The following is a 26,309-nucleotide window of genomic DNA, read 5'->3' as shown; positions in this document are numbered from 1 at the left end:
AAACACAGCCCAAATCCTGACAGGCGTCCCTGAAGAAATTGGTGTCTTTAAACTCTTGAACCGTTCGGAGATTTGCGCATCATAAACACATCACGTGAAGTGTTTTTCTGTCCAAGTCACTGACCTGCAGCCCAGGGACATTAGTGCGACTCTTTCCGGTGCCCTGGGGTCGCATCCTTTTGCACCTGGTCATACCGCTGCATTAACTACGACTGTGCCCGTGTAACAATCTTAGAGGATCTCAAGTTGGAAGGGAGTAACTGAATTCAGCCCGTAAGTACTGAAGAATCCCCAGCACATAGAAGTATTTTGGGATGGCGACCTTTCAGTTAAGCACAAATTCAAAGAGGAAAGATTACTCTCTTAAATGTTTCATTTTCCCCCATTAGCCTTGTCTTTTTAAAGCATGACTTAGAGAAACATGCCACAGGCTCTGCACCAAGTTTTGAACTTGGTTACGCCCAAGGAAGGGCATTCGTTGCGGTCATGTTTCCTGAACATAAACGCTATTCAGCCTTTCTACTTTTTCTGAACTTTCCTGAGTGAGGGTGGGTGCCTTCCCACTGACTGATGCCATAATTGGGATTACATTGCTTGGTTCAAAGCCTACTAGCGCAGTCAGATCCCTTCCAACTGCTCCAAAGCCAAATGTAGTACACCAAGTAATTTTGATTTTTAAATTAACGTATCATGTTCTTTAAGAACCTAGATCCTTATATACCTCCTGCATTGACTTTTTTTCGGATCAGATTTTAACGGCATCTAAATACACTGTAGGTTTTCCCCAGCTCTTTTATCTGTGGTTGGAACCATTTCTGTCGTCTCTTGTTGGGCAAAACTCCCACTGAGATCAAAAATAATTCTGCCCGTGCACTAGTGAAAAACTGCTGGATTTTGCCAGTAACATCTGACTACAGTTGCTGCCAGCTACTGGGGTCGAATTTCCAAAACGCATTCAGATGTTCTCTTTTTCCCCATTTCGTTTTTTTTATAAAAGGGAATGTGAATCCTCAATTTCCTATGGCTTTTTTCCACTATCCGATCATTTCCCTTTGCTGCCTTGCAGTATCATCCTTCCTCCTGACCCGTGTGTGTTCTTGTCAGTCAGGAGTATTTTCTAACATCATTTCACAATGTTTTTTATCCTCTGGCAGTTTGTTGATTTATGCAACGTGTTACTACGAGTCCCAAACCTATGTGGTTGAAAAGGAAGATGCATCGGCGGCTGACTACCGTTGCCAGCACTAGCAGGCACTATCTGAAATGTCATATACTTGGGCTCGCGTGCTTTTCAGCTGAGCCACTAGGAAACAAAACACATAGGAAACTTTGGAAGAGAAGTACTGTTGAGGCAAGTACTTTTAACTGCTACTCAGGTTTAATTTCATTCTCCTGTATAGGAAAGCCGACACAAAAAAACTGCTAATGATAATATAAATTACTTCATACAGATCTTCATAAAAGTAGGCTTCCACATAACCCTTAGATATTTAGGAAACAGATTACTTCTTTTGCAGCAATGTTTCCCATACTCACAACCCCCAGGCTGCCCCCTGCTCCCAGGCAGATTTGTCAGCAAAAATCTCAGTGCCCATCGTGGCTTATCCCAAAGGGCGATGTTTGAACGCACTGAAATACTGCATTTCACACTAACTGTTTCAGCGAGTGAGAGACACAGCACATCTCAGGAATTCCTGCACCTGTGAGTTAGGTGTTGGGCTTTCTTGGCTTCCCTCAAAAAAGTCCAGCTTTCAAGACTTAACAGTTGATCCTGTTAAATCTCTCACTCCGTTCCTCTTACGCATTAAGGCCCGAAGCAGGCTTTTTCTTCTGCTTTCCCTATGTCGTGCGGCACACTATGTACTCCTGCTGCAGTACCTATTATTTCCTTCCATTTATAGGGACGGGTCTCTCTTGCCTTCATATGGAACATCCGTATTAGTCTTTTTCTAGCAGTGTCCTGTAGCTACCACGCATGCTGTTTGCCACTGCGAGCTGGATGAGCCTTGGCTGAAACACGCAAGGTTTGTCTAATTTAGCTATTACGAAATTATGCTATTTTTTTAGATGGCCTTTGCTAGCAAATTGAGCAAAACAGGAACATTTAGATAAAGGAAAGACATTTGGATAAAACACTCCAGAAGAACATCTTAACCCATGCCAGAGAAAAGGGTTGTTGCACAGCTGTCTTGTGGATGTTGAAATTTCCTTGAACTAAGTTGTGTGAAAACTTCTGGATAATAGCTAAGATTTCTAAGTGGCCTAGTGCCCATGTTTACACCCTACTGTTTGCTACAACAAGCTGGCCTCTGTTTATGTCCACGGAAAAGCTCCCCTCAAACAGGGACCCCCCTGAAGGATTCAGAAGGGGTAACGTTGTCACTACCTCCTTCTACTAGAAAAGGCAACTTGAAATTCCAGCCCCACCAAAAAATGTTTGCTCGGCTGATGTGCTGCACGGCTCCATTTCACCTAGGATTTAGAAAAACAGTGAGTAGGGATGTCTGTGATCTGTTCTCTTATGCGACTTGCCCAAGTCCCAGAGGGGCGGCGTGTGGAGCGCCCAGGGTCATCGGGACACAACTCCAGCATTTTAAAGCTGTTTGTCTTGGCTTCAGAACACAGCCACACTCAGGCACCAGGTCAATGACAAATTAACCATTCCTATTGGAGTGCGAGAGCTGGTGGAAACGGATCTTCAGAAGTGGCACAAGAATCTCAGTCTGGTAAAAATGCCCAGAAAGAAACTTGCTATTAAGAGAATCGTACTGCAAAGTCTGCTCAGGCCACTTACTGAAGGCCAGTACAGAGTTACTAAAATGGGGAGTTTACCTGTATTTTTAGGAGGTGCCACTGAGTGAGCTCCTATCGCCCTCTGGGACTGAAGTCCACGGCCAGTGAGGTCTACAGATCCGACCCTCGTGCACGGCAACGCGGCTGTACACCGCTCTGGCAGTGCAGGCGGCTGCCGAGAAGGGCAGCGCCAACATGTGTGTGTAAATGGGAACGGGGCCCACAGCCTGCCGACTGACTCCCACCGACTGCGTTACGAGCGGGTTTCGAGTCCCTGCTGCCGTCTGCCACCTCGCTGCTGTCAAGCTCTGCATTCCCCCGACCTTTAGCTGTCAGACGGTCTGACAAATATCCGCAGCAACAGGCTCAGTGAACACATCAGCTATCAGTGCGGGTACAGGGCGGTAGGAACAGCCAGTTGCCCCATCAACTTCCATCCTGATACACAGCTGCAGGGAGGAGCCATGTGAGATTTTCAGAGGAGTTATCATACTCGCTCAGTTCTAGAAGCCACAGAGTGAACTCATACAGATAATTATCTCATCTTCAAAAGGATGAACCTGTCAACATACAGAACCACTTCTTTCCTGAAATGGTCATGTCTGTAGGGTATAAGAAACACATTTTTTTCATTTCTTTAGCATCCACCTGTTTGATGGGCTGTGTGTACTTCTGATTCATATAAACGGTACCTCTTCAAATTTGGAGTTCCAAAGACTAGGTGACCTATTTCTTCTACTCATTCACAACCGTCTGAGAGAAAGACGTATACATAAATACATATAGTGTTTAGTTGTAACTGCCCACGTGTGAGGCTTTTAGTTCAGCACTCTGCATAAACTGAAAATATTTTGAAAATAAAAGGACATTCAGCAGTGATTCTATTTTGGGGGCACCTTCATTTCGCACTGGTGATTGTCAGTATTTTGCGAGTGTCATGTTCCTTCAGTAAAGCCCAAATCACCTAAGAGCTGAACCAGCCTCTGCCACCAGGTAACATTTCTCAATCTCTGGGCCTCTGCTGATACTTTTTTCTGTAGACTGGAGGAATATAATTTAATGGGTTATGAGAGTGCAATGATTTTTCATGAAAAGCTTCGCACAGGAGGGAAGGCACAGCACAGATTTTGGTAAGCTGGTTGTAAGACCATACCTTCAGTCTCCCTAGTGGAGGTGATCAGAGATGCCTCAAAAATGTCTGCATGGCCTGGTTTTCTAAGTCTGTGTGGCCAGACCTCCTGGCAATTATTTCATTTACAGGACTACGCTCTTAGTATCTTAATTGCTTTCCAAAAACTAAAGGAAAATTGCCTCTCCTTCTGCTGAGCTTATGTAGAAAGAGCGAGATGAGAAGAGGTGTCCATGTCCCACCCCAGCCCCAAAAGAAAGACCGTGCTGGCGTGAGGCCCATGTCGCAGCCCTCACTGTGCTGGAGTCACTCAGTGCGGTCTCACCCACACAGCACCGCTACGCACACCAGAGCAGGCTGCCCCTGCGGTCCAACAGACCTTTTGACACAACGCTATTTTTGCATGGAAAGGTTAGATACTAGTTTCATACCAGCACAGAACAAACCCAAGCGCTGAGCTCTTGAAAGGTGCTGCAGCACGGAGAGTCTCCTCAGGTCAACGCTAAATAAATCCCACAAAGAATCAGGAAGGGTCAATATTGGTGTTGCTGTAGCAGCCCAGGAAGGCGTCCCCCAGCGCCCAGCTGAACCCTCGCCTCCACCACTGAACCCTCCATCCTGCGCTGTTGACACAACCCACGTGGGACACGGTGTGGAGTTTACCTCTGTGCACAGGGGAAGGGGGAGCGGACCCTGAGGGCAAGAGTCAGAGGTGCTGGTAATGCGCTTACCCCACGCACACATTCCTCTCTTCCGATTGCTTCTGACGCAGCACTTGAGCAAAGCGGGATCAAAGCGATGGGAAGCTTGAGCTAGCACACGTGCGATTAACGTGCTGCGCGGACACTCACAAACCCTACCCCTTTCTATGTACCACAGGTCTAATGGGCAATTTTCCACTGCTCCATACTTTGAAAGCTATTTCATTGTAATAGGAAAAGAATGTGATTTTTATTTACAGCTCATCGCCCTTGCTCAATGTGGAAGGGATTTTCCTATATTTTGTCTGTAAAGTGTCACTTTTTGGATGGGAATCAATCCTGGAAAACTTAGTTTGAAAAGAGCTTTTAAAAACGTTCTTATTTAAGACCAAAGTGAAGCACAAGACTCTTGCAACTTTAAACTGCATCAGTCATGGCCCGACGGACATTCTAGTAAACAATTTACCAAAAACTGTAACTTGAAAAGACCCGACAATTGCAATTCTTTCTTTCCTTTATGTCCACTGCTGTTTTATTATTACAGAAATGGAACATGGCCCACTGCCATATGTCACTACACCTCTGATCTAAAGAATTTCACACCCTGTGAAATACAGCTGACATTTCAATCCGCAGTAACCTATTTGCAAAGTATTCATTTGCTACTTACTTTATGAGTCGCCAATAAAAGACTGCCATTTTATGACCCATTAAAAAAGATGAAAAAATTAAATAAAATTGTGAAAGACATTTGCTGGAAGTAATAAATAATTTACCTCCAATTTTCACGCACTGAAAATTAAACTGGCAACTGCTCAAAAAGTTATTAAAGTTATGGTGACAAAGGTATTTTAGAATCAAGTGCCAGCATTAAAATAGCTAAAATGCTGTACATAGTAGGATGGAAAAAAAATAGGTCTGTGTATTTAGAAGGGTGCCTTCCCTTAAAAAACCTACTTCCATGATTTAATATATAGCTTTATCACACAGTTAACACTGGTAAGCCAGTAGTAAGTGTGTGTGTGTACGTGTGTTCTAAATATATCTATACATACATACCTATCTGTGTGTGCGTGTCTGCATAGATATGTATGGGTATACAGAAATCACACACTGGAAAATCAGTAACAGTAGTCGGCAAAGGGTTTGGTGGAACTACTGATTTAAGTGTAATTTTTTGCATGCCTGTCACTTTACCTTCCCCTACACAACAGTCTGGGGGCCACCGTGGCCATACTTTATTTTGATGGCCACCCGAAGGATGGGGAAACAGGAGCATACTGCAAATAGCACGTTCAGGTTTTTAACACAGAAATATTCACCACTGTTCACAGCTGGAGCCAATACCTGGTGTCATTCAGTGCAAGTATTTCATGGTTTAGAGCTTGAAGGAAAAGCTCCATTGCCAAACAATTCCGATCTCTCCTCAGGAGGCAGACTGCAATTTTAAGTGCCAGGTGAGGCAGTCTCTGTCATGCCGCCCCTCGTTTCCTGCCTGAAGGCTGAGAAGCAGGGGAAGGGGCATACACAGGGAGACAGCTAATGCTCAGCTATGGGGTAGGGCAGACAGCCGTAGGACTCCGAGTGACAGGCGATGGGGTCTCAGTGGGGTCAGCTCCAGTCTCATTTGACCAAATTGAGTTTGAAATTGTTGGCCACTATTTGCCGCAGATAGAACGAATATTTACCCACACATTCTCACCAACGGAAGCACAGAGCATCCTTTCCCCCGTTCTCGGTTAACAAACACTCGGGGACCACAAATCTGACTCTATGTCCAGGGACACATGCCTGCAGCAGGAGGAGGCAACACAAAGCCGTGGAGGAAGGTATTTCCAGTCCGTGCTTTGGGTTTTGTTGCTCTTCCTCGACTGAAAGCCTTGGCTGCATACGGACACAGCAAGTTCCCTTGGAGCAGGGTTACAAACCTTGCCTGCCAATCAGTGCAGTGCCACCATGCCAAGGGTCATCTGTGCCTGGGAAGCGTAGGAAATAGTTTACTCGAGTTGATGGGAATCGTACTGGGGACAGTTAATAACCTGCAGTTACGATAAATGGGCAGAGTTGTTTTCCTCCCCCCAACCACACAGGCATGAAAAGGAATATTTCATTATTTTCCTGAGGATGGCAAGACCTGCACTCTACACAAATCATTACAGTGTTTTGGTAAAAAATACTACAAACTCTTCCCTCCCGCCCCCCCAGGTGTGGCTTAGCACTAACTTGAACTACCTGTTGTTACCCCAGAACTATCTAGCCTTCTCAGCAGAGCGTTCAATACTCTGTGTACTTGGGTTTGGCTTTCTCTGGGAAACGGCCAGAAGTGCAGAGATGCACAAGTACTGCACTGCTGGGAAGTGCTAGTGAATTTGAAAGAACTGGAAGCCAGCAATGAATTAGCTCTGATCTCATGGAATCATGGGAACCTGCAGCAACAGAGTATGAAATGTCATTATTATGTTAAATTAGTCTATTAATTCAGCTCAGGATACTATGTCCACTGCATAATATTAAGCACTTAGTTCTGCTCACGCACTCTTTCTTAATGCTCTGGGAACACTGTGTGCCCTATTGAGGAACGTGAAGGACTGCATTAGAAATTACTACTGATCTTAACATCAGATCCATATGTCTCAGGAGCCAGTTAGCCTATACAATTCATTGAGGATGTTTCCATCTGTGAATAGTTCCCATTATAATCTAATTGTGTCAAACTAAATGTATTTCTAAAATATTTTCAGAAGTTAATATTTATAACAGACATTAAGCCTAATCCAGCCATATTTCTGGTTTCCCCCTACCTGAGTTTATTTCTCTAGCTATTTTGGAGTGGGGAGATTGTACCATGTGACTAACCACTGCTTGACAATGACACTCTTTTGTATTTTTGTTTGAACAACATGCTTGCATAGGGGAAAAAAAAAAGCTTAAATGCTGGTGCTGAAAATAAATACTAAGTCTCAGTGGCTTTGCAAAGCGAGTCATTAGGCCCGGTGTGAGAGGATCTGATTCGTGTCAACTCTCTTTACCCAGTGCTCCTGGGGAAGAACAGCTGATTACGTTGAAGGATAATGTTAATATCAAATCAATGGGCCTAATCAGCCATGAGTACATCTATGATGGAGAAGTATTCCAGTCACCTGAGCACAGAGGCTCTGGAATGAGAACAACAGGTGAAAGCAACCTGATGTGGAGACAGCATCCTACCAATTTGCGAGCACAAGGAACTCACATGGCTAACGAGGGCAGCAGGAAGTTAAAAGGGGGAAAGTGCTCCTCTCTCCTTTTTTTTTTTTTCTCCTTGGGGTTGGCTATCGTTGTGTCCGCTGTGTTTGAGAACTGCTGAGCTCCTGTATGTAGAGAATACAGGAAGGCTGCAGGAAGGCTGTTGAGCCTGACGCAGCCCAGTGTGTGTTCTGCTGGCTCATACCTCCTTTTGCACCAGCAGACTGCCTGTTCTCCTTCAGGGAAGCGAAGCTTCCTAAGGTACGGCTGAACAAGGGGTTACTGAGAGGTAACTAGTCATGTGGGTTTATTGTGCTTCTCTGTTCTGATATTATCTGGAATGTGAAATATCTTTGTCAGGAAGGTATTTCTTAACTAAGAAACGCTATTGAATCCTAATTTCCATTGCTCCCCTTTTTGCTGGACAAGGTATTCTTCAGGCAGTACGTAGTTGCAGTGTGGTTTATAGACTGAGGAAGAGACTGAAAATGAGTCCTTACACCCATGCTTGAGTATTTGAACAAGTTGCCTAACTTCCGAGTGGTTAAGTATTCCTCGCATGCATTGCCCCTTAACATTAACAAGTAATTTAGTTCTGTTGGCAAAGTGGTATCTTGCTTTAATTGTCACAAAGGTTGTGATAAAGCTACTTAGTTAACAATACCCCAAAAAGAAGCTTAATGGAGCTTGTTAGTTGAAAAGGGTACAGAAACTGCTCAACACACCCCATGAAATATTAATCCTTTCTTAAACAACTGTGAAAGACAGACAAGTCAAATCTGCAGCTTGCATACAACTCCCTTTCTTTGCCCTTTCTGCTCTGTGCTTGCAACATTTTCCAAAAGTATACCTTTCTCAGCTGAAGAGGAAAAAGTGACAAAATGAAAATAATTATAGTCATTCCAGCTAAGCTGTGGAGAACAGTAATTATCTCCTTCACCTGGTTTTTAGCTATTCACTTCCATATCACAAGAAAACTGAATTAAGGTGCACACAAATTTCTTGATACTTTGTAAGGCAGACAAAGAATCTATTCAAACAGATGACCTTGACAAAGTTATGGGCTTGCCTGAATAAACAGGTCATCTAGAGTATTTAGCTACATGCTCTGGAAATCGAATGGTTTTGTGTATTTGAATATTAGCATGCAGGTTATGAGAGGGATATACCTGGTGTGCCTTGTGAAGAGGACCATTTAAATGTGTGTTTAGACTTACTTTGTAACAACACATTCAGAACTTCTTAGCTTATCTACTTTGTCTTTTCCTTCCATCTGGTAAAAAAGGAATGCAGAAAGAAAAAGGCTAATTTTAACTTACAATTGTTACTGAGTTAGTAAATAGCACAGCATTGAAAGGTCGCAGTGTAGGATGAGCACAGCAGTGATTTTTCGGTTCTTAAATATGCATGTTGTAGGCAGTGTGATTGTTGGATGCAAACCATGTGCGAGAGGTATTACAGTGGCTGCGGTGGTCTGTTATGCCAACAGTGAACTCATAAGATGTGAGAATTGGTGCTGGGTTAGGTCTAAATATTAGCTTATTGCCTGCTTCTTTTTTTAATGCTTGCAGTGCTAGAAGGAAGTACAACTGTGTAATCTTAACAATAAGTTAATGACACTTTGTGTGTGGGAATGTAAATCTGTTTATCATTCACGCCCAGCCCCCACTTGCACACATTTCCAAAGGCATTCATATGCCTCCTTTGAGAGAGCTAATGATACTGTATCAGCTCTCTTTCTATTTAGATATTTATTTCATATTTGCTTGAAGAATCAGGCCAATGTTTTTGAAAGCACATTTAACTATACCATATGCCTACTTAAATCATCCCTATCAAACAAGTTGTAGGATGATGCTCTGGTTCATTCTGTTCTGTTTTCCCTTCCTTCACAATGTGTTTATGTATATTTATCCAATTTATTCTGTTCCTCTTGCCAAATTGCAGGTTTGAGATCTCAACTATGCAGGGGCAGCTGTGCTATTGTTGATGCCTTACAAAACAAAGGTCACAGACTGAGCCCGTATCACTAGAACTAATGACAGCTGCATGTTAGCAATTATGGTACAGGCACAGGATGGTCAGGGTTCATGGACCCTCACAAGTAGGAAGAAATTGTACCTTGCCCTTTGGTAAGCGGGAATCCAAGTCTCACTTTTAAGAAGTACTTTTGGGGCAAATTAGCCTCCTGCAAAATATCCTGCTGTTTACTTAATTTATTGACATAATTCCTTCCTCCATCTGGGGAAGAAAAAAAACAAACAAACAAAAAAAAAAACACTTTAAACAGCCCCACCACAAAAAACCAAAATCTGAAAAACAAAATGACAGCCGAGTTGGAAGGAATGAGCTCTTCTACATGTAACTAACCTTAGCTTTTCTCACTTTTGAGATGGTTAAGAATTACCAGCTGTTCCAGCCTAGGAAGCTATTGACAACATAAAGGAGCAGGCTACCACAAGATGACATTTCCTTCAAAAGAAGGTTGTCTCCAAACCCGGCCCAGCAACTCCAAGTAATGAAACAGCAGGGCGGGACTGCTCCAGATGCCCTTTGTTCGGTAAGAGATCAATCTGGGAGGCTTGTGAATTTAAAACTATTTGCCCCTTGGGTGGCCTGACATATTATTACTAGTAGTCCTGCTGCCTTTCAGAGCAGAAGCCAAGAGTCCAAAGTTATTTAGAAGGGGGTTTCTTAAAGCTACATGTAGCTTTTGAAAACACCAAAGAAGAGGGAATGTTATAGCTGTCGCAGACTAACAAGATGAGGCACATGTCCACAGACACAGCTCTGAGACTATGCAGCTGGCTTTGAGGCTGTTGTCTAAGGCTACTTCACCAGTGTGCTGTTAATTATTTAAAAGAGAGCACTGGGGAAACGACCATCGCATCTGTCACCCACATGCAGGCAGAACCTTCACTCATTGCGGTACCAGATGTGTTTATTCGAAATATGTACTAACTAGCTACTTAATGGGTTAGAATTATTAGCCCGAAGTTAATTAGGCAAACATATTACAAAGCATCACTTCTTTAACACTGCTTTTACCTCTCTATCAACCACAGGAAAAAGCAGGGAAAAAGTCAAGGTCCCATAAAGGAGCTACTGTAAAAAATACATTTATGAAACCTGATCCCTGTGTACTGATGAAAAACTGCAATGCTGCAGGTAATTGCCTTAACTATGTGCCTCTTAATACTGCAGGCATGTGGTAGGAAAAGCAGGGAGGCTTGCCTAAGGACCTACAGGTGTTGGAGAAGGAAAGGGAAGTAACAGTGGAAAAAGTTTTTTCTTAGTATAGTCAAGTGAAACTTGAAAAAGGATGGCTTCACTGCTTCTGCTTATATTGTACATAGCCCTGAAGATGCAAGCACTCACATGGCACTCCGCCTGCATAATGAACCCGCAAACATTGCTGGCTGCTCTTGTTCCACAGGAGATCGAATTCATAAGTCATTTTTAAGTTCCTGGCTCCCGGGTTTGTGTCATAAGAAGCAGTGGATGGAGAAAAGGCATAACATTTCCTATCTTTGGGCTAGTAGGGGCAGGTGGGGAAATGGTTAGGATTCTTTGTTAGAAGCCTGCCATGACAACCATTTTGTAGAACACCTTTCAGCTGCTCTCAAATGAGAGCAGCTGTCTAGAAACCAAATGAGGTAATTTGCAGGATGGAGCCCACAATCCATTCATCTTCACTGTGTCTGTTTGCTTTCATGTGTCCATGCTCTTCCTCTTAAATCTGGTGCTGGTATTAATAAAAATGACACTTCAAAACCGGAAAGCAAGACTCAAAGTAGCACTGCTCCAGCGTCGCGGAAACCTCTTTCACTCAAAGCACCTAGAATTATCTATGAAGCATGTGCTTCCAACTTTGTGTTGAGATTGTTTCCCAGGGAGGCAGAAACGGAGGGCAAGAGTGCCAGTGACAGCTTGGGCATGAATTCCCAGGCTTTCAGCTAGTTTCACATCTTGCCTGCAGAGCTGCTGTAAAGAATGTTCAAGGCCCATGAAGCAGCGCGCAGGAACTTCCTGGTGCATCTTGTACGCTGCAATGAATACTTTTTAAGTAGACTCATGCAGTACTTTTTTACTTTAAACTGTTTTTACATTAATTTGTTGGAAACCCATAGGAAGAAATGGACTGGATTCATAAGTCTGCTTCTGCCATTGCACAGAGCTACAAGCTCATCGAAAAGACAGAACCTTGGCTTCCCCTAAGCCCCTATTGAGAGATGCTCTCAAAAGCCATGCTTAACTTGAAGCTGGTGGTTACTTCCCATTGTCCTCAACCCTCAGCCCTGCATGTGATCCACAGCAAAACGCAGAGCAGCTAATTCTGCCCTAAGTCTGTACTTGAGAGATTAAAATCATACTACCAAAACTTTGGCTAGAGAGAGAAAACTCTTGCTTGTATTCAGGCTATCACAGGCTACAAAAAAAAAATGGTATAAGAAAGAAAAGAAATTGAGCTTGTTTTAGCACTAGCTCAAACAAAAGTAGACAGAGGGCAGGTAATGCAAAGTGTCAAACATAAAGAGCCAGATAACATTACTAAACATTGCAGGACCAACTTCCTGCTCTGGACAAAACAACTGAATTTCTAAAAGTGAGGCAGAACCCCCAAAAAAGGTTTTCTTTTCATATGTACAGAAGTTGAGAAACTTCTTAAGAGGAAGACACATGGACGCAATAGATGGTGAAGCTACTTGCTGTAATAGTTTACTTAAAGAGTGAAGGTGTGACATAAAATGAGGAGATGGTTATTTCTTTCTTCCTTCATCTTTTTATTCCAAAAAGCTAAGGGGCAATATCAGACTTGTAAAGACAGAATCAAAACAAAATCGGCAATATACCAGGAAAAAAGTCTTAAAATCTGAAGACCTGAGAAGTGACAATGTAGAAACCATACAATGCTGTTTGTGTTTCTGAATTCCCTCTGAGCTGCTGTCCCATTCGCAAATGAGTGCAAAACAAGCAAAGCAGCTGTTGTCAACACGAAGAACAAAGACTTGAATGACACATGCTCCTCCTGTGAGAAATCTGCTTAATAGCCAAATAAAAGCAAGTCTCAAGGTAGCATTTGCAGTTCAGAAACAGAAAGCAATGTGCTCACTCCCAGAGATCATTTCCCACTATATTTTCTTTCTAGGACAAAAGTTGTTACTTTTTCTTACAGTCATAAGTGTGAGCTATTTAGTCTTCAATTACTTTCAGACTCTCGTAAGACTTACCCAATAATGTTAATTTTTCCCTCAGTAACTTGTTATTGGAATGTCTGTATAGGAAGTACTTTTAAAGTTACCGTTAAACTTCTGAACTTGTGCTGTTGCCAAGAGCTCTTACTACTGGCAATACCTAAAAAAAATAATCTAATGATTTCTAACAAACTATCTCACACGTTGCGTGCTTTGTTTCAACAGAACTGCACACTGGAGACTAAACTTAACTGAGCTACTTTGAAACTGGAGGCAACTAAGAACTTGGGAATACAAGCATAGTAATTTTCCTTCCTACCATGTAAAAAATAATTCCTATTTAATCTTTGCTCTTTAAATGCCACCAGCTGTTCATGTTGGACAGGATGTAGGAAGGGATATATGCAAGCTGAAGCCAACATGATTTGAATAGAGGGCACATAAGGTCATTAAACAACAGTAGCGCAGACTGTACCATCTCTGCACGCGACCGATCATAAACTCAAGGTAACTGTGATCAAAGTTTAACTTGCACGCACATTCATGTTTGGATTTGTCCTTTTTGCCTTTGTTAGTCCTTAAGCTTTCAAGCCCAAGGACAAAGATACTGCCCACTTCTGTCGTAGGGCCCCCCTCAGACAGGCGGAGTCAAGTGCTGTTCACCACAAGGGTGTCAAAGTCGCTCAACTGAGAGATGGAAACCATGCAATGCTTAGAGCAGTGATCCCACTTAACTTGATGTTTGTCCTTCTTTTGGTGTTTTGAAACATAACCAACTTTTTGTCTGTGTGCTCAGATGAACTTCATCAATTCGTTTCAAGTTACGAGAAGCTTATGTATCTTGTTGCACCAAGGGGTAAACGCTCCCTTCGTTTTACGAGCTACTCTTGGAGCAAACCATGTAGGAAATCAAGTGCAGGATGCATAAAGGTGGAACCTGGCCAGCAACCTTGCAGCTGCATTAAAAAATGAACTTCTGTAGTTCTCTGAACTATTTTAAGAACGGTATTGTCTCAGCTTGTTAGATGAAGTAATTCAACACCCAGCCTAGACTTAACCTTTCTCGCTTTGCTGAGATGAGTATCTTCACAAGATCAAACTGGATTTTTTCAGTAGGCACTAGCAAATCCAAAATTTCTTACTGTAATACTCCAATGAGAAACCAGAGTTCAAACAAACTGAGGTAGATAAATAGTAGACATGTAAATATTCACTACAAATATTTTGGTACTATTGTATTGTGTTAGTTGAAGTTTTAATTATTGTCATCCAAATATTTTATCAAATAAAAGAGAACGTTTAAACGTTTGGGAAGTGAGAGAAGAGTATATTGTTCTGATAGTCTTTCCATTGATGGCAGAGGGGATTTTATCACTGGCTTAGAAGAACAGGAGCCATCTGTTTGTAAAGTCAAGCCTACAGATGCATTTCCTGAATGTGTACTCGAGTGACTTAGAGCAAAAGGAAGAGAACAAAAGTGAAGATAGACTTATAAAAATATACTGCTTTTTCCTGTACTGGCCTTCAAAGAGACAAGGGCTCTGTTTCCTTTCCAAAGTAAAATGACTACAGAAACATCTGAAGTAAAGGAGAGGTCGAAGAAATCTCTGATTCAGTTTGATTGCCTTGAGCTGTGGCAGGGTAGCAAACTCAAGCCTGAGTTAAAAAGGCAAACTTATTTTCTCAAATATTCTGCAAGACCCTCATAATTTATGGCTTTTAAATGGTCCGTGTAGTACAATCTGAGCCCCTTTTAGTATAGCAGCTTAGTTGTAACGTTACACTTGCCCTCGCACTATTTAAGTGATATCTCAAAGTACATGAAGCAAAGCAATTGAACTTGGGTTTGTCTCCTCATCTTCTTCCTGCGGAGTGTACGTGGTACTTTTCCTTTCTGGATTATTTCAATGTTTCCAAACTTTAAAATGCATAGGTTGCTCATGTAGAACTCCCAAGTACTTTTCATCTGTTAGCTAATCGGGGGTCTTTAAAAATGAGCTGTTAAACAGACTATGTAATTTTGCCCTTCAGAAGTGGCACAACAAGAAGGTGTTTTAAATGGCACAAGCAGCACAGTCATGTTGTCACATAACCTAAGGATACCGCATCCATCTGCTACATGGTACTGTGAAAAAATAGGCTTTGAAAAGAATGCTTGGCTAAATCTACAGCTGGCATTTCGGAGGCTCCCAGCTAAATGCAACCAGCAGTTGGAAAGAAAGTTGAAATAAGCGATGGCATACATCCAGGAGACCGGGGTTTACCAACACAACATCTTGGCTATTTCGGCATTTTATCTATTTCACATGTGTTTCTATTGTTCTGCACATGAAAAGTGAAAATTTGTTAGTCAACAAGAAATGTCTCCAATTAGGAAAATATAATGAAACCTGCTAAAAGTGAGTCTTTACCATTTACTCAGAAACAAAGCTGCAGGTTTAAAAGTCACCAAGCTCACTTTGTCTGCTTGTGTTGCACTTAATTCCCCTAAAGAGAACTAGAAAAAGAGCAGACCGGTTGTTGCTACACTAGAGACTAATATTAGCTCCACTACATGAGGAATTACTGGGAGTTATCCAGCAATAGTCTGAGCTGTGCCAATGGAAAGTCAAGAGTTCAAGTATGTAAATATCTCTCATAGCTGTCAGTCTTCTGCATAGCAAATTGTTTATCTCTGGGCCAAAGCTGAACTACTACAATATCATGTTATGGAAGTATATTTCACATAGCAACCTTTGAAAAAAAAAAAAAAAAAAATCCTGTGGACCTGTACAACTTCATGTGTATTGTTCATGCATTCTTTCTCACAAACACTGCTGAGAAGAAAGGTGCTGTAATGAGGTGCTTGATCTACACTGCAGTTACAATGTGGGGAGTTGTATATTTCAATAATGCCAAACATGCTCTTCACAGAATAAGAGAAAATGCAGCGTGTCCAAATAACTTCTACTATGGTTTAATCTATGTAAATACTCCATGCATTTTACATCCATTTGGCAGGACAGGCTGTTTACACATACTTTAAGACTAACAGTGTGTGGGAAAGCATTTACAGTTTTAGGTCTTGGGGTGCTTAATACTGGGGCCCTAATTTGCTGCTGGTGTTCTGCTGTAAGGTTACTCTGCTGAAATACTTGGCATGGAGAGGGGGGTTAACCTGACTGATTTACGCAGGCCTGATGACAGAATTAGTTCTCTTACAGCTGCATGTGGTGCTGATTTGTTTTAGCTAAGACAGCAGTTTATCACAGCTGTTTTGCTGTACAGTTGGCACACAACCACATGCAGCCTAGCTCAACTGAAAACAGTGCGACTGCACTGTCTTATATAAAGGCACATAGGTCTAACAAACTCCGGCCACGCATAGGAAAAGATCACTAATTTGCGTAGCTATGTCAAAGGCAACTTGAGTATCAGGAAAACATAATAGCATCAAGAGCTGATCCCCTTGCTCTGCTCTCCATGTAACTCTGCTCCACGCTTGTTTTCCCTGCGTTGCCGTAAACCAGCGCTCGCTCCCCAGAGGGGAGCTTTGGCTGCTGCACACAGGCTATGCTGCATGTCCTCTGCAGTGATTCACCCCTCTCTCTTCCACTGGGGTTAATCACTGAAGGTTTTTTTTTTTTCTACTGCTTTCCAACTTTTCTCTTCCTGGTTGCCATTTAATGCACAAAACAGATGTGTATTTGTGGTTTTGCTACGCGTCTTACAGCACAACCGAGGGGGCTGATAGTTGCTTAACTCAGGAAAGTAACTACTGAAAATCATCTATGGACTATGCTTGGTTCTCAAACAGCGAAGGATTGCCACAGAAAAATAACAATTCAGAGCTGTAACGAACTGCTGTGCCTCCTACTGCATTAATATTAGCCTCATCCCAAATAACTCTCTGAGAAGAACTACTTGTGAAACAGGGAGAAAGTCAACAGCCTCAAAGCCTTCGCCCTCCTACAGGGCCAAAATCTGACGTGCAGTTTTCTGACTTCTGATTATCTTAGAAGCTCACAAATCTGAGCAGTGAAGTCGAAGTGATCTCAAAAGCCTAGGGCATGTTTGAATTTGAGAGGAGGGGGGAAGGATTAGTCTCAAATGGCCAGAAGCAATGTGCAGCCATGGCCGGTGACACTTAGAATAAGGCTACAACTGCAGTTTAGCCACAATGCTGTTATGAGATTGCTGCCGTCGTTAAATTAGTGCCTCGTTTTATCATTACGTGTTGAGCAGTGGTACGCGTCTTGACACATAATTTTAATAATAGCTTGTAAGTGTCAGTGATAATGTAATCTATTTAACAATGAGCCTAAAGATTATCCAGAAGAGAGCATATTATGCCCTGTTAAAACAGCTAATCTGCATAAAACTTATGACAAGCCAGACCTTTTCAGTGTTTAATAAACTGGCTGAATATTCATTTTTAAGGCACTGTCCAAATTGGTTTGGTCACAGATGACTATTTAAAGCCCATTCCAAAGATGGCAAATACACCAGGGAAATAACACAAGAACTGGGGGGGGAATGTAACAGCAAACCACCTCCCATAAAAGCAACAAAAGACTGCCTCTAGCCAAAACCCCTCATGATTAACATCAGCAATAATGGGTCCAATTCTAGCACAATACAGGATGACATTTGTTTCAAGTACTTACTGGCCGCTTTTGTATAGGATTGGTGCAGGGCAGAGCAGAAAGTCAGATTCCACCGTTTTTGGTTTTTCATCTGAAAAAAAAAAAAAAAATCACATAAGCTTAATACACAGGGCTGCTTAAATGAGAAGCCGATGTGTGAATATGCTATAAAGTCCCTTCCCTTCTCACAGTATGCTGGTTACTCATTTGATAACATCTGGAACTTGCAAGCAAGGCAGGCCCAAGTTAGGGAGTAAAGCTGCCGCTTTTTTAAAGCCCCACCTTAAACACACAAAATTTGAGTGTAAGCCCACATTACCTTGCTTGCTTTATTTTACTCAAGTCAACTTATGCTCTTCCAGGGAGATAATTTCCTAGAATTGAGATTATTTTTGCAAAAAGTGAAAACGTAGTTCGGGGTTTCCTAATATTTGGAAGATGAAGTTCTGTTTCTAATTAGCTCCAACCCTGTGTGTTGCATTGAAGGACTATTTTATCAGTCCTGACTGGAGTGTCTATTTCTCATGCTTTTGAGTCTCTAGCTGTTCGCAAATCTCTTAAACTTATAAAGCACCTATTTGTAGAGCACCATGTCCAGCAGAGCATTCCTTATCTGCAGTGCTGAAAAGGAGAGGAGGGAGCTTTTTCACCTCATGCCTTTGTAGAGTGGGGAAAATTCTGCTCCCGTGTGCAGAACAATCCTCCCAAGCTTCCCCACGGTAGGACTGCTAATTTCTGTGCTGGAGCTGTTCCTGCAAGCACGGCCTATTTCCTGATGAGGGGTGAGAGTAGATAAATGATCTGCCAGATAAACTTGGAGATGACTCTGTCCTGCATTTAGGGAACAGGCAGACATAGAAGTAGTTCAGGGGCAGCTGAAGGAGGAGCTGTTAGCATAAATGAGCTTTTCTTATGTGCTATAATCTGCACTGACTGCTTGGCCTAGATTTGGGGCTAGTTGTGAGGTGGGGAAGAGGGATTAGCACATTGCCATATGTTTTTGTCTTAATGGTATGTTTCATAGATTATTTTTCTATCCCACAGCTACATTTGGCAGGTTTCCTTTCTAGCATTTGGTAATGGTTCTTTATAAATGCAAAAAGAGAAACGTGCCAAATGCATCTTTTAAAACCAGAAGAACTGACAAAATAACGGTTTGCTCTGAGGCTGGTCCCAAAGCGGAGCCCAGTCCACCAGTAAGGGGAACTAACATTAAAGTACGTCCTCGTGCAGGTACCCTCTGTTAGGCCTTCAAATGGTGAGGATTCTGCTGAGAGACTACCAGTTTTTCACAGAGGAGAATGCAATGACACAGGAACAATTTTCCTTTCCTTGGGACTACCTCCTTCCTCCTGCTACTTCTCAAAGTGCCCTTCCTACCTTTTTGTCCTTCCCAGCTCCACTGTTCTCTTCTAAGTTTCCTCTGAGACAAAAGCCCTTGGATCTCAGCGCAGAGCTGCAGAGTATGAGCTTGCGTATCAGGGGAAGGATAACATTAGATTTCCCAATTTCCTTCCAACGCTACTCCCTAAACATTTGCTGTCGTCCATTGCTGAAGACAAGAACCCGGGTGGGTTGTAGCAGGCCTCTGGCAAGATCCCATACAGCAGATTGTGTTTTTACACTGCAACGTATAATAAATACATCACTTTGCCATTCCCCTCCCTTCATGTGCTTTAGCGCACCCTTTCCTGAAGCCAAAAAAAAAAAAAAAAGCAGCCCAGAGATCTAGTTGGAAATTCTCACATCAGATGCTAGCAAGTATTTGGGGGCTTCATCCTGTCCAAGTATGGTTATTTCTACCATGGCAAAGCAGACATACACATGCTATACAGCTATAAAAGACTGCACAATTGGAGAAGGGAGAAAATAGAGTCAGAAAACACTTCAAAAGGTTATTGATAGGCAACATGCTTCAGACTTTCTTCAGTGTCACCATCTAAGCTGTTAAAAGGCTTTCAGGGTAACCTGTTCCAGGCCTGAGAAATGTTTACACTGAGAACCATTCTCCTAATACCTCATGTAGATCTGCTGCAGATTTTGAAGCCTGTTGCCTCTTGTTCTCTTCTCAGTGGATTTGGAGACTACAGGTTATTATTTTCAGCCCCGCAGCAGCCCATGCTTCACAGTTACTTTGGCCGTTCTGCCCTTCTTGTAGGTGTAACAAACTGAACTTTTCTGTCCTTCCTTACAGCTTGCAGTCTGGATTTCTGCCCATCCTTGCCAGCTTCCTCTGGATGCTTTCCACAGTGGATTCATCCTCTCCTTGTAGCACAGAGCACATCAGAACCCAAGTTCCTAGGGGCTATCGTTGGCAGCACAGCCCAGCCCTGAATTGGAACAGCACTGCAGCCTACCAATCACTGAGTACCATAAGCTTCCTTGGTGCATGCTGCTAGCATTGCTACTAAATAATGCCACAACTTTTACTATGATGGTAGCACCCACCAGCAGGACAGAGGAGGTCTACATTTTTGATGCTTATGGAAAATGGCTAAATCCCTCCTTAACTCTCGTATTCTACAGGTCATTATGGCTACCAGTACCTTAATCTACTCCATCAGAAGATCCTGAACGGTACGAATCCCACTACGAACATAACTGTACTGATGCAAGCCTCAAAATGCTCACGTGAAGAAGGTATGTGCTATTGTTTTAATTACCCAAATGGGCAGACTGGGGTGAGGAGAAGTGAATGCTCACGGTAAACAGGTCAGAAGCAAATCAGGAATAGAACTGGTGAGTCCTGTCGACTTGCAAGCCAGCCACTTAACTTGAAATTTAAGTTCTGTTTATCTTCAGGTCTTAACTGTTTACCCTAGATGGTGTGCAATTGATCTTACTCACCTGGAACTAAACTGTTTCCCACCTTGTCCAAGTAAGAAAGGTACACCATGACAATAAATACACAACTGCAGCAATAATTTTGCCACATACCAAATTCTAGGTCTGTGAAGCAAATTTATGCAACAAGTGTAAATAAGCAAGCTATAGATTAACATGGGAAACAAAGGTGACAATTTTAATTGAAACTGAAGGGAATTGTATACAAGCAGAATTTATTTACGCAGGTTGCCTTTATCCAGAACTACTGTGCTATTCTGTTATTCTTCCAAATGATCTTTGATATTTAACAGGCAGGAGAGATTGGCTAGCCCGTTAAGTTTATATGATATCCAGAGTAAGGAAGAAAATGTACTGGAAACACATGTTCAATTGGGTAGGAATTTAAGACAAGCTAATATAAAAATCAGACAGTAGGTAGGGAAAAAATGACTTGGGTTTTTTTTTACAGGTCCATTTTTGGTTATTTTCCAGGCTGGCTTATTTCTAAGGGATACTGCTTAGAGCAAGAAGTTGGATGTACTTACACTAGCCATCCAGTTTAGTTTCTGGATAGAAAAATGGTGGAGGTTTCCATTAATGGCATTTTTTCCACTATCATCTACCTTGTGCCAGTTCAGGGAACAGAGCAGCACAAGGAGACTAATCCAAATTCCAGCATGACTTTTCATCTCCCCTGCTACAAGTTGAAGCACTGAGCAAGAGACGACCAAGTCCTGAATATTTTGCTGGAAATTAAGTTCTCTGTGAGCATGCTTAGTTAATCAGATAGCAAAAAGAAATAGTCTGCACTACCTCTCAGTTACTTTTAGAGCTTTTCTAATTTCTGCAGCATTCCACTCAGAAAAAATTCTCCAGTGATACTTGTAGTTTGACAAAGGAATAGTTAAGCATTGTAACATCTGGCCAATGGTGAGTACTAATAATAAGAAAAAACCCACCCATTGGCATCACCCTTCCCACCCTCCACCCCCCCAGGGGGAAAAAAAAAAAAAAAAAAAAAAAGAAAAAAAGAAAAAACAAACAGCTAAAGCTGCAGGGAAAGTGGCTGTCAAAAATGCCATGGTCATTCTGAAGCAGAATTCCTTTCCACAGGTCAGGAAAGCAGAGTCCAGCTAGGGATCTAGTTGCAGTGAGACCCACTTGAGGAGAGCACTGCTTGGAACACAGCTGAAGAGCCATGTCAAAATACAAGGACAAAACAGTACCAACTGGTCTGACTTGGCCTTATTCTATGCTGCTGCAGGAGCTCCAGGAAGAGGACTGACTCCATGTCACAGAGGAGCACCCATCTCCTGCCAAGCCCCTGAAACAAACAGCACAATGGCCATACATCTGTTACACCAGACAGAACAAGCAGAGATGCTCCAAGATAACCAGGTAAGGGCACCTTGGAAAATAGTGCCTTTTGGAACCACGATGAGAGCCTGTGTCTCGGCCTGAGGCTTCTTACAAGAAGGGCGCTTGGTCGCTATGCTCTGTGGTCACTGGTTTTTCACTGACATCTCCTTATGTGAACATCAGGACCCAGATAGTTATAACCATGTGAATTCACACAGCCAGCTGGGCTGCTGAACACCAGTGACAGTTTACAGCTAATGGCAATTGGTAGCAAATTCAAACCACTGAGCAACATGTGAAATAATTTGCATCCTCTTACTAATCCTCAGAGCTTTCCTGTTTTCCTCCTCTTTTTTTTTAATTTTAATTAAATGAGGTAACAAGAAGCAAAATAAATCACTTATTAAGAAATATAAAGGCAAATCATCTCAAACCTCAATACTTACGAATTGTAGTTCCGTTCACTTGATAGGTACAAGTAACGCTATCGGTTTTGCCACCAAGGGTTAAGCCACTTCCTCTAAGAACAACTTGAAACTCCTCTGGAGGGAAAAGCAAAAACCCAAAATGACCAATCTTTAGTGCATTGGGTCAAGCTAGACAAAGAGAATTTCAATATAGCCTGCAATAAATGAAGCACAATGTAGTAATGCTTCAAACTTAGTCAGGTCTCCTTTTTAATTGACCCCTGGTACTGCATTCTTCAGTTAGGTCACCACAGGAAAAATAAAGATTTGTTCCCAAACCTTTCTCACTGAGGCAGCCCTATTAAAATGGAAGTTGATTATGACTAGCAACAGGATCTGGGGCTCAGCTGCACAGTAAGAAACAGTTTCTCAGTTAATACTCTGATAAATGAGGAATCTGGGTCTCAGAAGGAGATGACTCCCCAAACCTCGATCAGGCCCTACTGAAGTGCCAGATGAAGAAAACATTTCTCCTTAGTACTATTAGTGATGTTTTTTTCTAGAGATCTGTGGCGTTTTCCTTTGGGTAAAATAGGGGAATCAGAGTCCTATAATAAGTTAATATTATTTTAAAATCATAAAAACTTACCTCCCACACAGACACTGGAGGGCTCCAAATATAAAATCTCAGTGCATGATTGCTTCAAAACCTATTGTGAAGAAGGCAACTAGTCATAAATAGGTTCCAGTGTGCTATTTCAGTGAGAAGTATTATTTTAAACCAAAAGCTTGTCCCTAGAAGATAGACATGCACAGCTACAGGTTTGATTTGCACAAAGCTGGCTTTGTAGGACATTGCCTTGACCACGTAAAACTGCTGCACGCCTGCACAGTCAAGTTTCCTAAGAGTTCATAAGGCTTGGATTAGTTTGTTAAATCTGGGCCAGTCTTTAAAACAGAACAATGTCTGATTTTGATCTTTAAATTTCTGTCCAGATCCCCAACCTAATTTTCCATGAACTCCAATCCTAACATTTAAGCCAAAAATTAGTCACAGGGAGCCTGATCCAAAATCTAATCCAGTCAAAAGCAACCTTCCAGCAATCTGTGGGTCAAGCCAAGTGCACGTTATTGTAAGTGCTGGCATCCTGCCCTATGTAAAGCAGAGAAAGAGTTCTTGACTGTGCTGCCTTCTGTGCTTTGATTCTCCAACCAGTCAGGGAATATTCTTCCAAAAGGCTGGGACAAAACAACACTCCTACAGGTGACTTAGAAACACAAGGGAAGGAATGCAAAAGAAAGGAGGAACTAGACACCTTTGCTAGATTTGTACTTAAAAGCTCTCAGACACTACCATTCATTTCAGTCAAGTCACATTTTACATTTACAACTACATGAAGTGATCAACTTATCCACGGTGACTTAAGCAGAGGCATAAATAGCACCCAGGAGTTGATTATTGCAGACCACTTCATTTTCCATCCGAGAACAGTGCATCTTAGAAGGAATGGGTCAAGCTTGTGTGACTCAACTGTGGCTGAAATCTAACCGCGAGCCCATCCTTTGCTCCCATTGCTAGGATCTCGGTCCCACAGCAGGGCCCCATCTCTTACTTGTTATTGTTGCCCAGGAAGGAGATGCGATACCTATCACCCAAATGTTAATCCCACTCTCTAAGCAGGCAACAGCATTTCTGCTACCTCAGAGAGAATTACTCTCTTGAAGCTTATGGGGTTAAACACACACAAACAATCCACAATTTAACTTCCTTCTACCTTCACATGATAATGTGTGATTTTTTCCCAATGGTTTTCAGTTTCCTCTTGGTCAGAAAACTCCATGTTGTCTTTATATAGCTTCCCTTGTAACAAGTGTGTAACAAGGCATTCATGTATAACAGTACGTGGAATCAATTCAGGGCCTTGTAATCACATGCACAGTAGAAAGTCTTGTTGTCCCCTCTCTACCTCCATTTGCCAAAACTGTGCCTGCTCCTGAGCTGGCATGACTGTCGGTAAATGTTAACTGTCTTAATCCGAGTTCCTTTTTCCTTTCTTTACTTTTTTTTTTTCTTACTCTGTCTACTCTATTTGCTAGTGACTCCTGTTGCTATATATCCAGAGCCAGCAGAAACAATAATGTATTTGTCACTGTACATACTAAAAAGCATACCAAGCTCCAAGAAGAATAACCTGCCTCATTTAACACTTTCCATACCACCTGTCTCCCCACAAACTGGTGTGCACAAATTATCTTTTAGTGCTACAAAACCCATTTGTAAACATTAAGTAGCATTTGAAAAAAATAAGAGACCTCGCAGATGCATATATTTGGATGAGAGACACATTTTCTTTGGAAAGAATGTAGCTTGAAGTTCATTGCAAGTTGACCGGTTTGTATTAGCTGAGGTTCTCATCGTGCTTCCAAAAAAGGGCTTAGCTTTTTGATTTCTATTTCAGTGTGGAGAGAGGAAGTGTTACTTAGTTTATTTTGGGGGGGAGTATTTTTTTGCAAAACAAAATACAGAAAGAATAAAGCATTTCATTCCTTTACTGTAAAAACATGTTTTGTTTGGGTTTTTTTTCCTCTGAATAGAATGAGTCACATGAACAGTCCAATTTAACTCCATGAGACTATAGACTTACTTTAATACAAAGTACAGATCTAGCAGTTGGCAGTATCAAAGCCCACTGAAGGCATTAATTTTTTTAAAGCAGCACTATATAGACGGGGAGAAACTTTCTAACTCCTGTCCAGTCCCCATCTGCCCACTGTCTGATGCAGTAGGGCCATGTTATGAGTTAGGGGTGCAGGGAGAGGAGAAGACGCTCACAGGCATAATCTGTCTTGTCTTGGAAGGTAGTAATTCTGTAGTAGTGCTGTATCCAACAGTGATTTTTCTTACACTGTATTTCCAGATGCAATATAAAACAGGAAAAGAACCTATTTGGATAAGTTTAACTTGCTTTGCATTTAAGAATAAACTGGAGGGGGAACCACATTTAACAACGGCAACGTACAAACCAAAGCATGCATATAACTTCACCTCCCTTCTCCCTCCTCTCCCCGCTCTTTTAAAAACTTAAAACTATGCTATACTTAAAACACTACCTTGCTGTGGAAACCTGGGCTGCAGTCAGCAAGATTGAAATTAACTTTACAAAAATCTGTACTACACTCCCTCTTGGCCAGTTCAGGATAATCAGAGAATGATCTGGCATTGCAAATTCATTATTTAGAAGCCTACTGCCCTCAAGAAAAGTTGAAATAGTTACTATATAAGGCCATCCTTGGATAGGATAGTTAAACACTCTGCTGACATAAAATAAATTCAAATAAGACTATAAATTGCCTTAGTTTAACAGCATGCCAGGAGAGATTCAGAGTTGATGTCATCCATCTCATTTCCAGAGCTGCACACCAAATATAGGGCTCTCTTCTCCCAGGCCTGCAAAGGCTTTCCTTCCAGCCACCTCCCCGAGTGCTAGCTGTCCCAAAACAAAACGTTTCCCCGCAAACCAAAGAGCAAAATAGAGTTGAGACCTGTCAGCCTGTGTCCAGTTGTCCTACAGCTTCAGAAATTGAGAGCTGTGGAGGAACTACGGAGAGGTTCCTCCAAGTCCGAGACAGTCTGTGCTATGAGGAACTTGGTACAGCTGGAAACACAGGCTAATCAAAGTGGTGGGGGTAGCATCAAAATTACAGGTGTGGGCTTGCCATTTTAACACTTGCTAGGAAGCACCTGTGGTGGTTGGAAAAAGAGAAAGCAGTAGAGTTCTACTTTTAGAAGAAGTCGCTCTCCCGTACTTGAAGAAAATGAAACATGAAATTCAGGCCCCAAACATCCTCTCGTTCAACAATGACAACAGACTGTTGAGGAAACCCTCTTCTGCAGCTCCTCGATACACAGAATTTGTTACATCGCTACCATATTGCAGCAGCAGCCCAGCACCTACCATTAAAAAAATCTTGTTACGATACTTTCTATGAATGGCTATCAGAACAGCTACCTCAGTAACAAGCAGCATGAACGCAGCTGATGCTCAGTG

At 42.1% G+C, this 26,309-nt stretch overlaps 1 protein-coding gene across 1 annotated transcript in view; it reads right to left on the bottom strand.

Moving 5' to 3' along the window:
- ANTXR2 (ANTXR cell adhesion molecule 2) overlaps window positions 1–26,309 on the bottom strand; it is a 107,948-nt gene that overhangs the window by 55,936 nt on the left and 25,703 nt on the right. Inside the window, exons 8-10 of the mRNA XM_082482536.1 lie at window positions 22,910–22,970; window positions 22,300–22,395; window positions 17,690–17,759 (exon numbers count right to left, since the gene is read on the bottom strand). Of these exons, the coding sequence (XP_082338662.1) occupies window positions 17,690–17,759; window positions 22,300–22,395; window positions 22,910–22,970 (227 nt within the window). The remainder of the gene's footprint in view (window positions 1–17,689; window positions 17,760–22,299; window positions 22,396–22,909; window positions 22,971–26,309) is intronic.

Source organism: Vanellus vanellus (genome assembly GCF_965231255.1).
Source record: "Vanellus vanellus genome assembly, chromosome: 4".
NCBI lineage: Eukaryota > Metazoa > Chordata > Aves > Charadriiformes > Charadriidae > Vanellus > Vanellus vanellus.
Note: the sequence above shows the minus strand (reverse complement) of the source record. Positions and strands in the feature narration are given on the sequence as shown.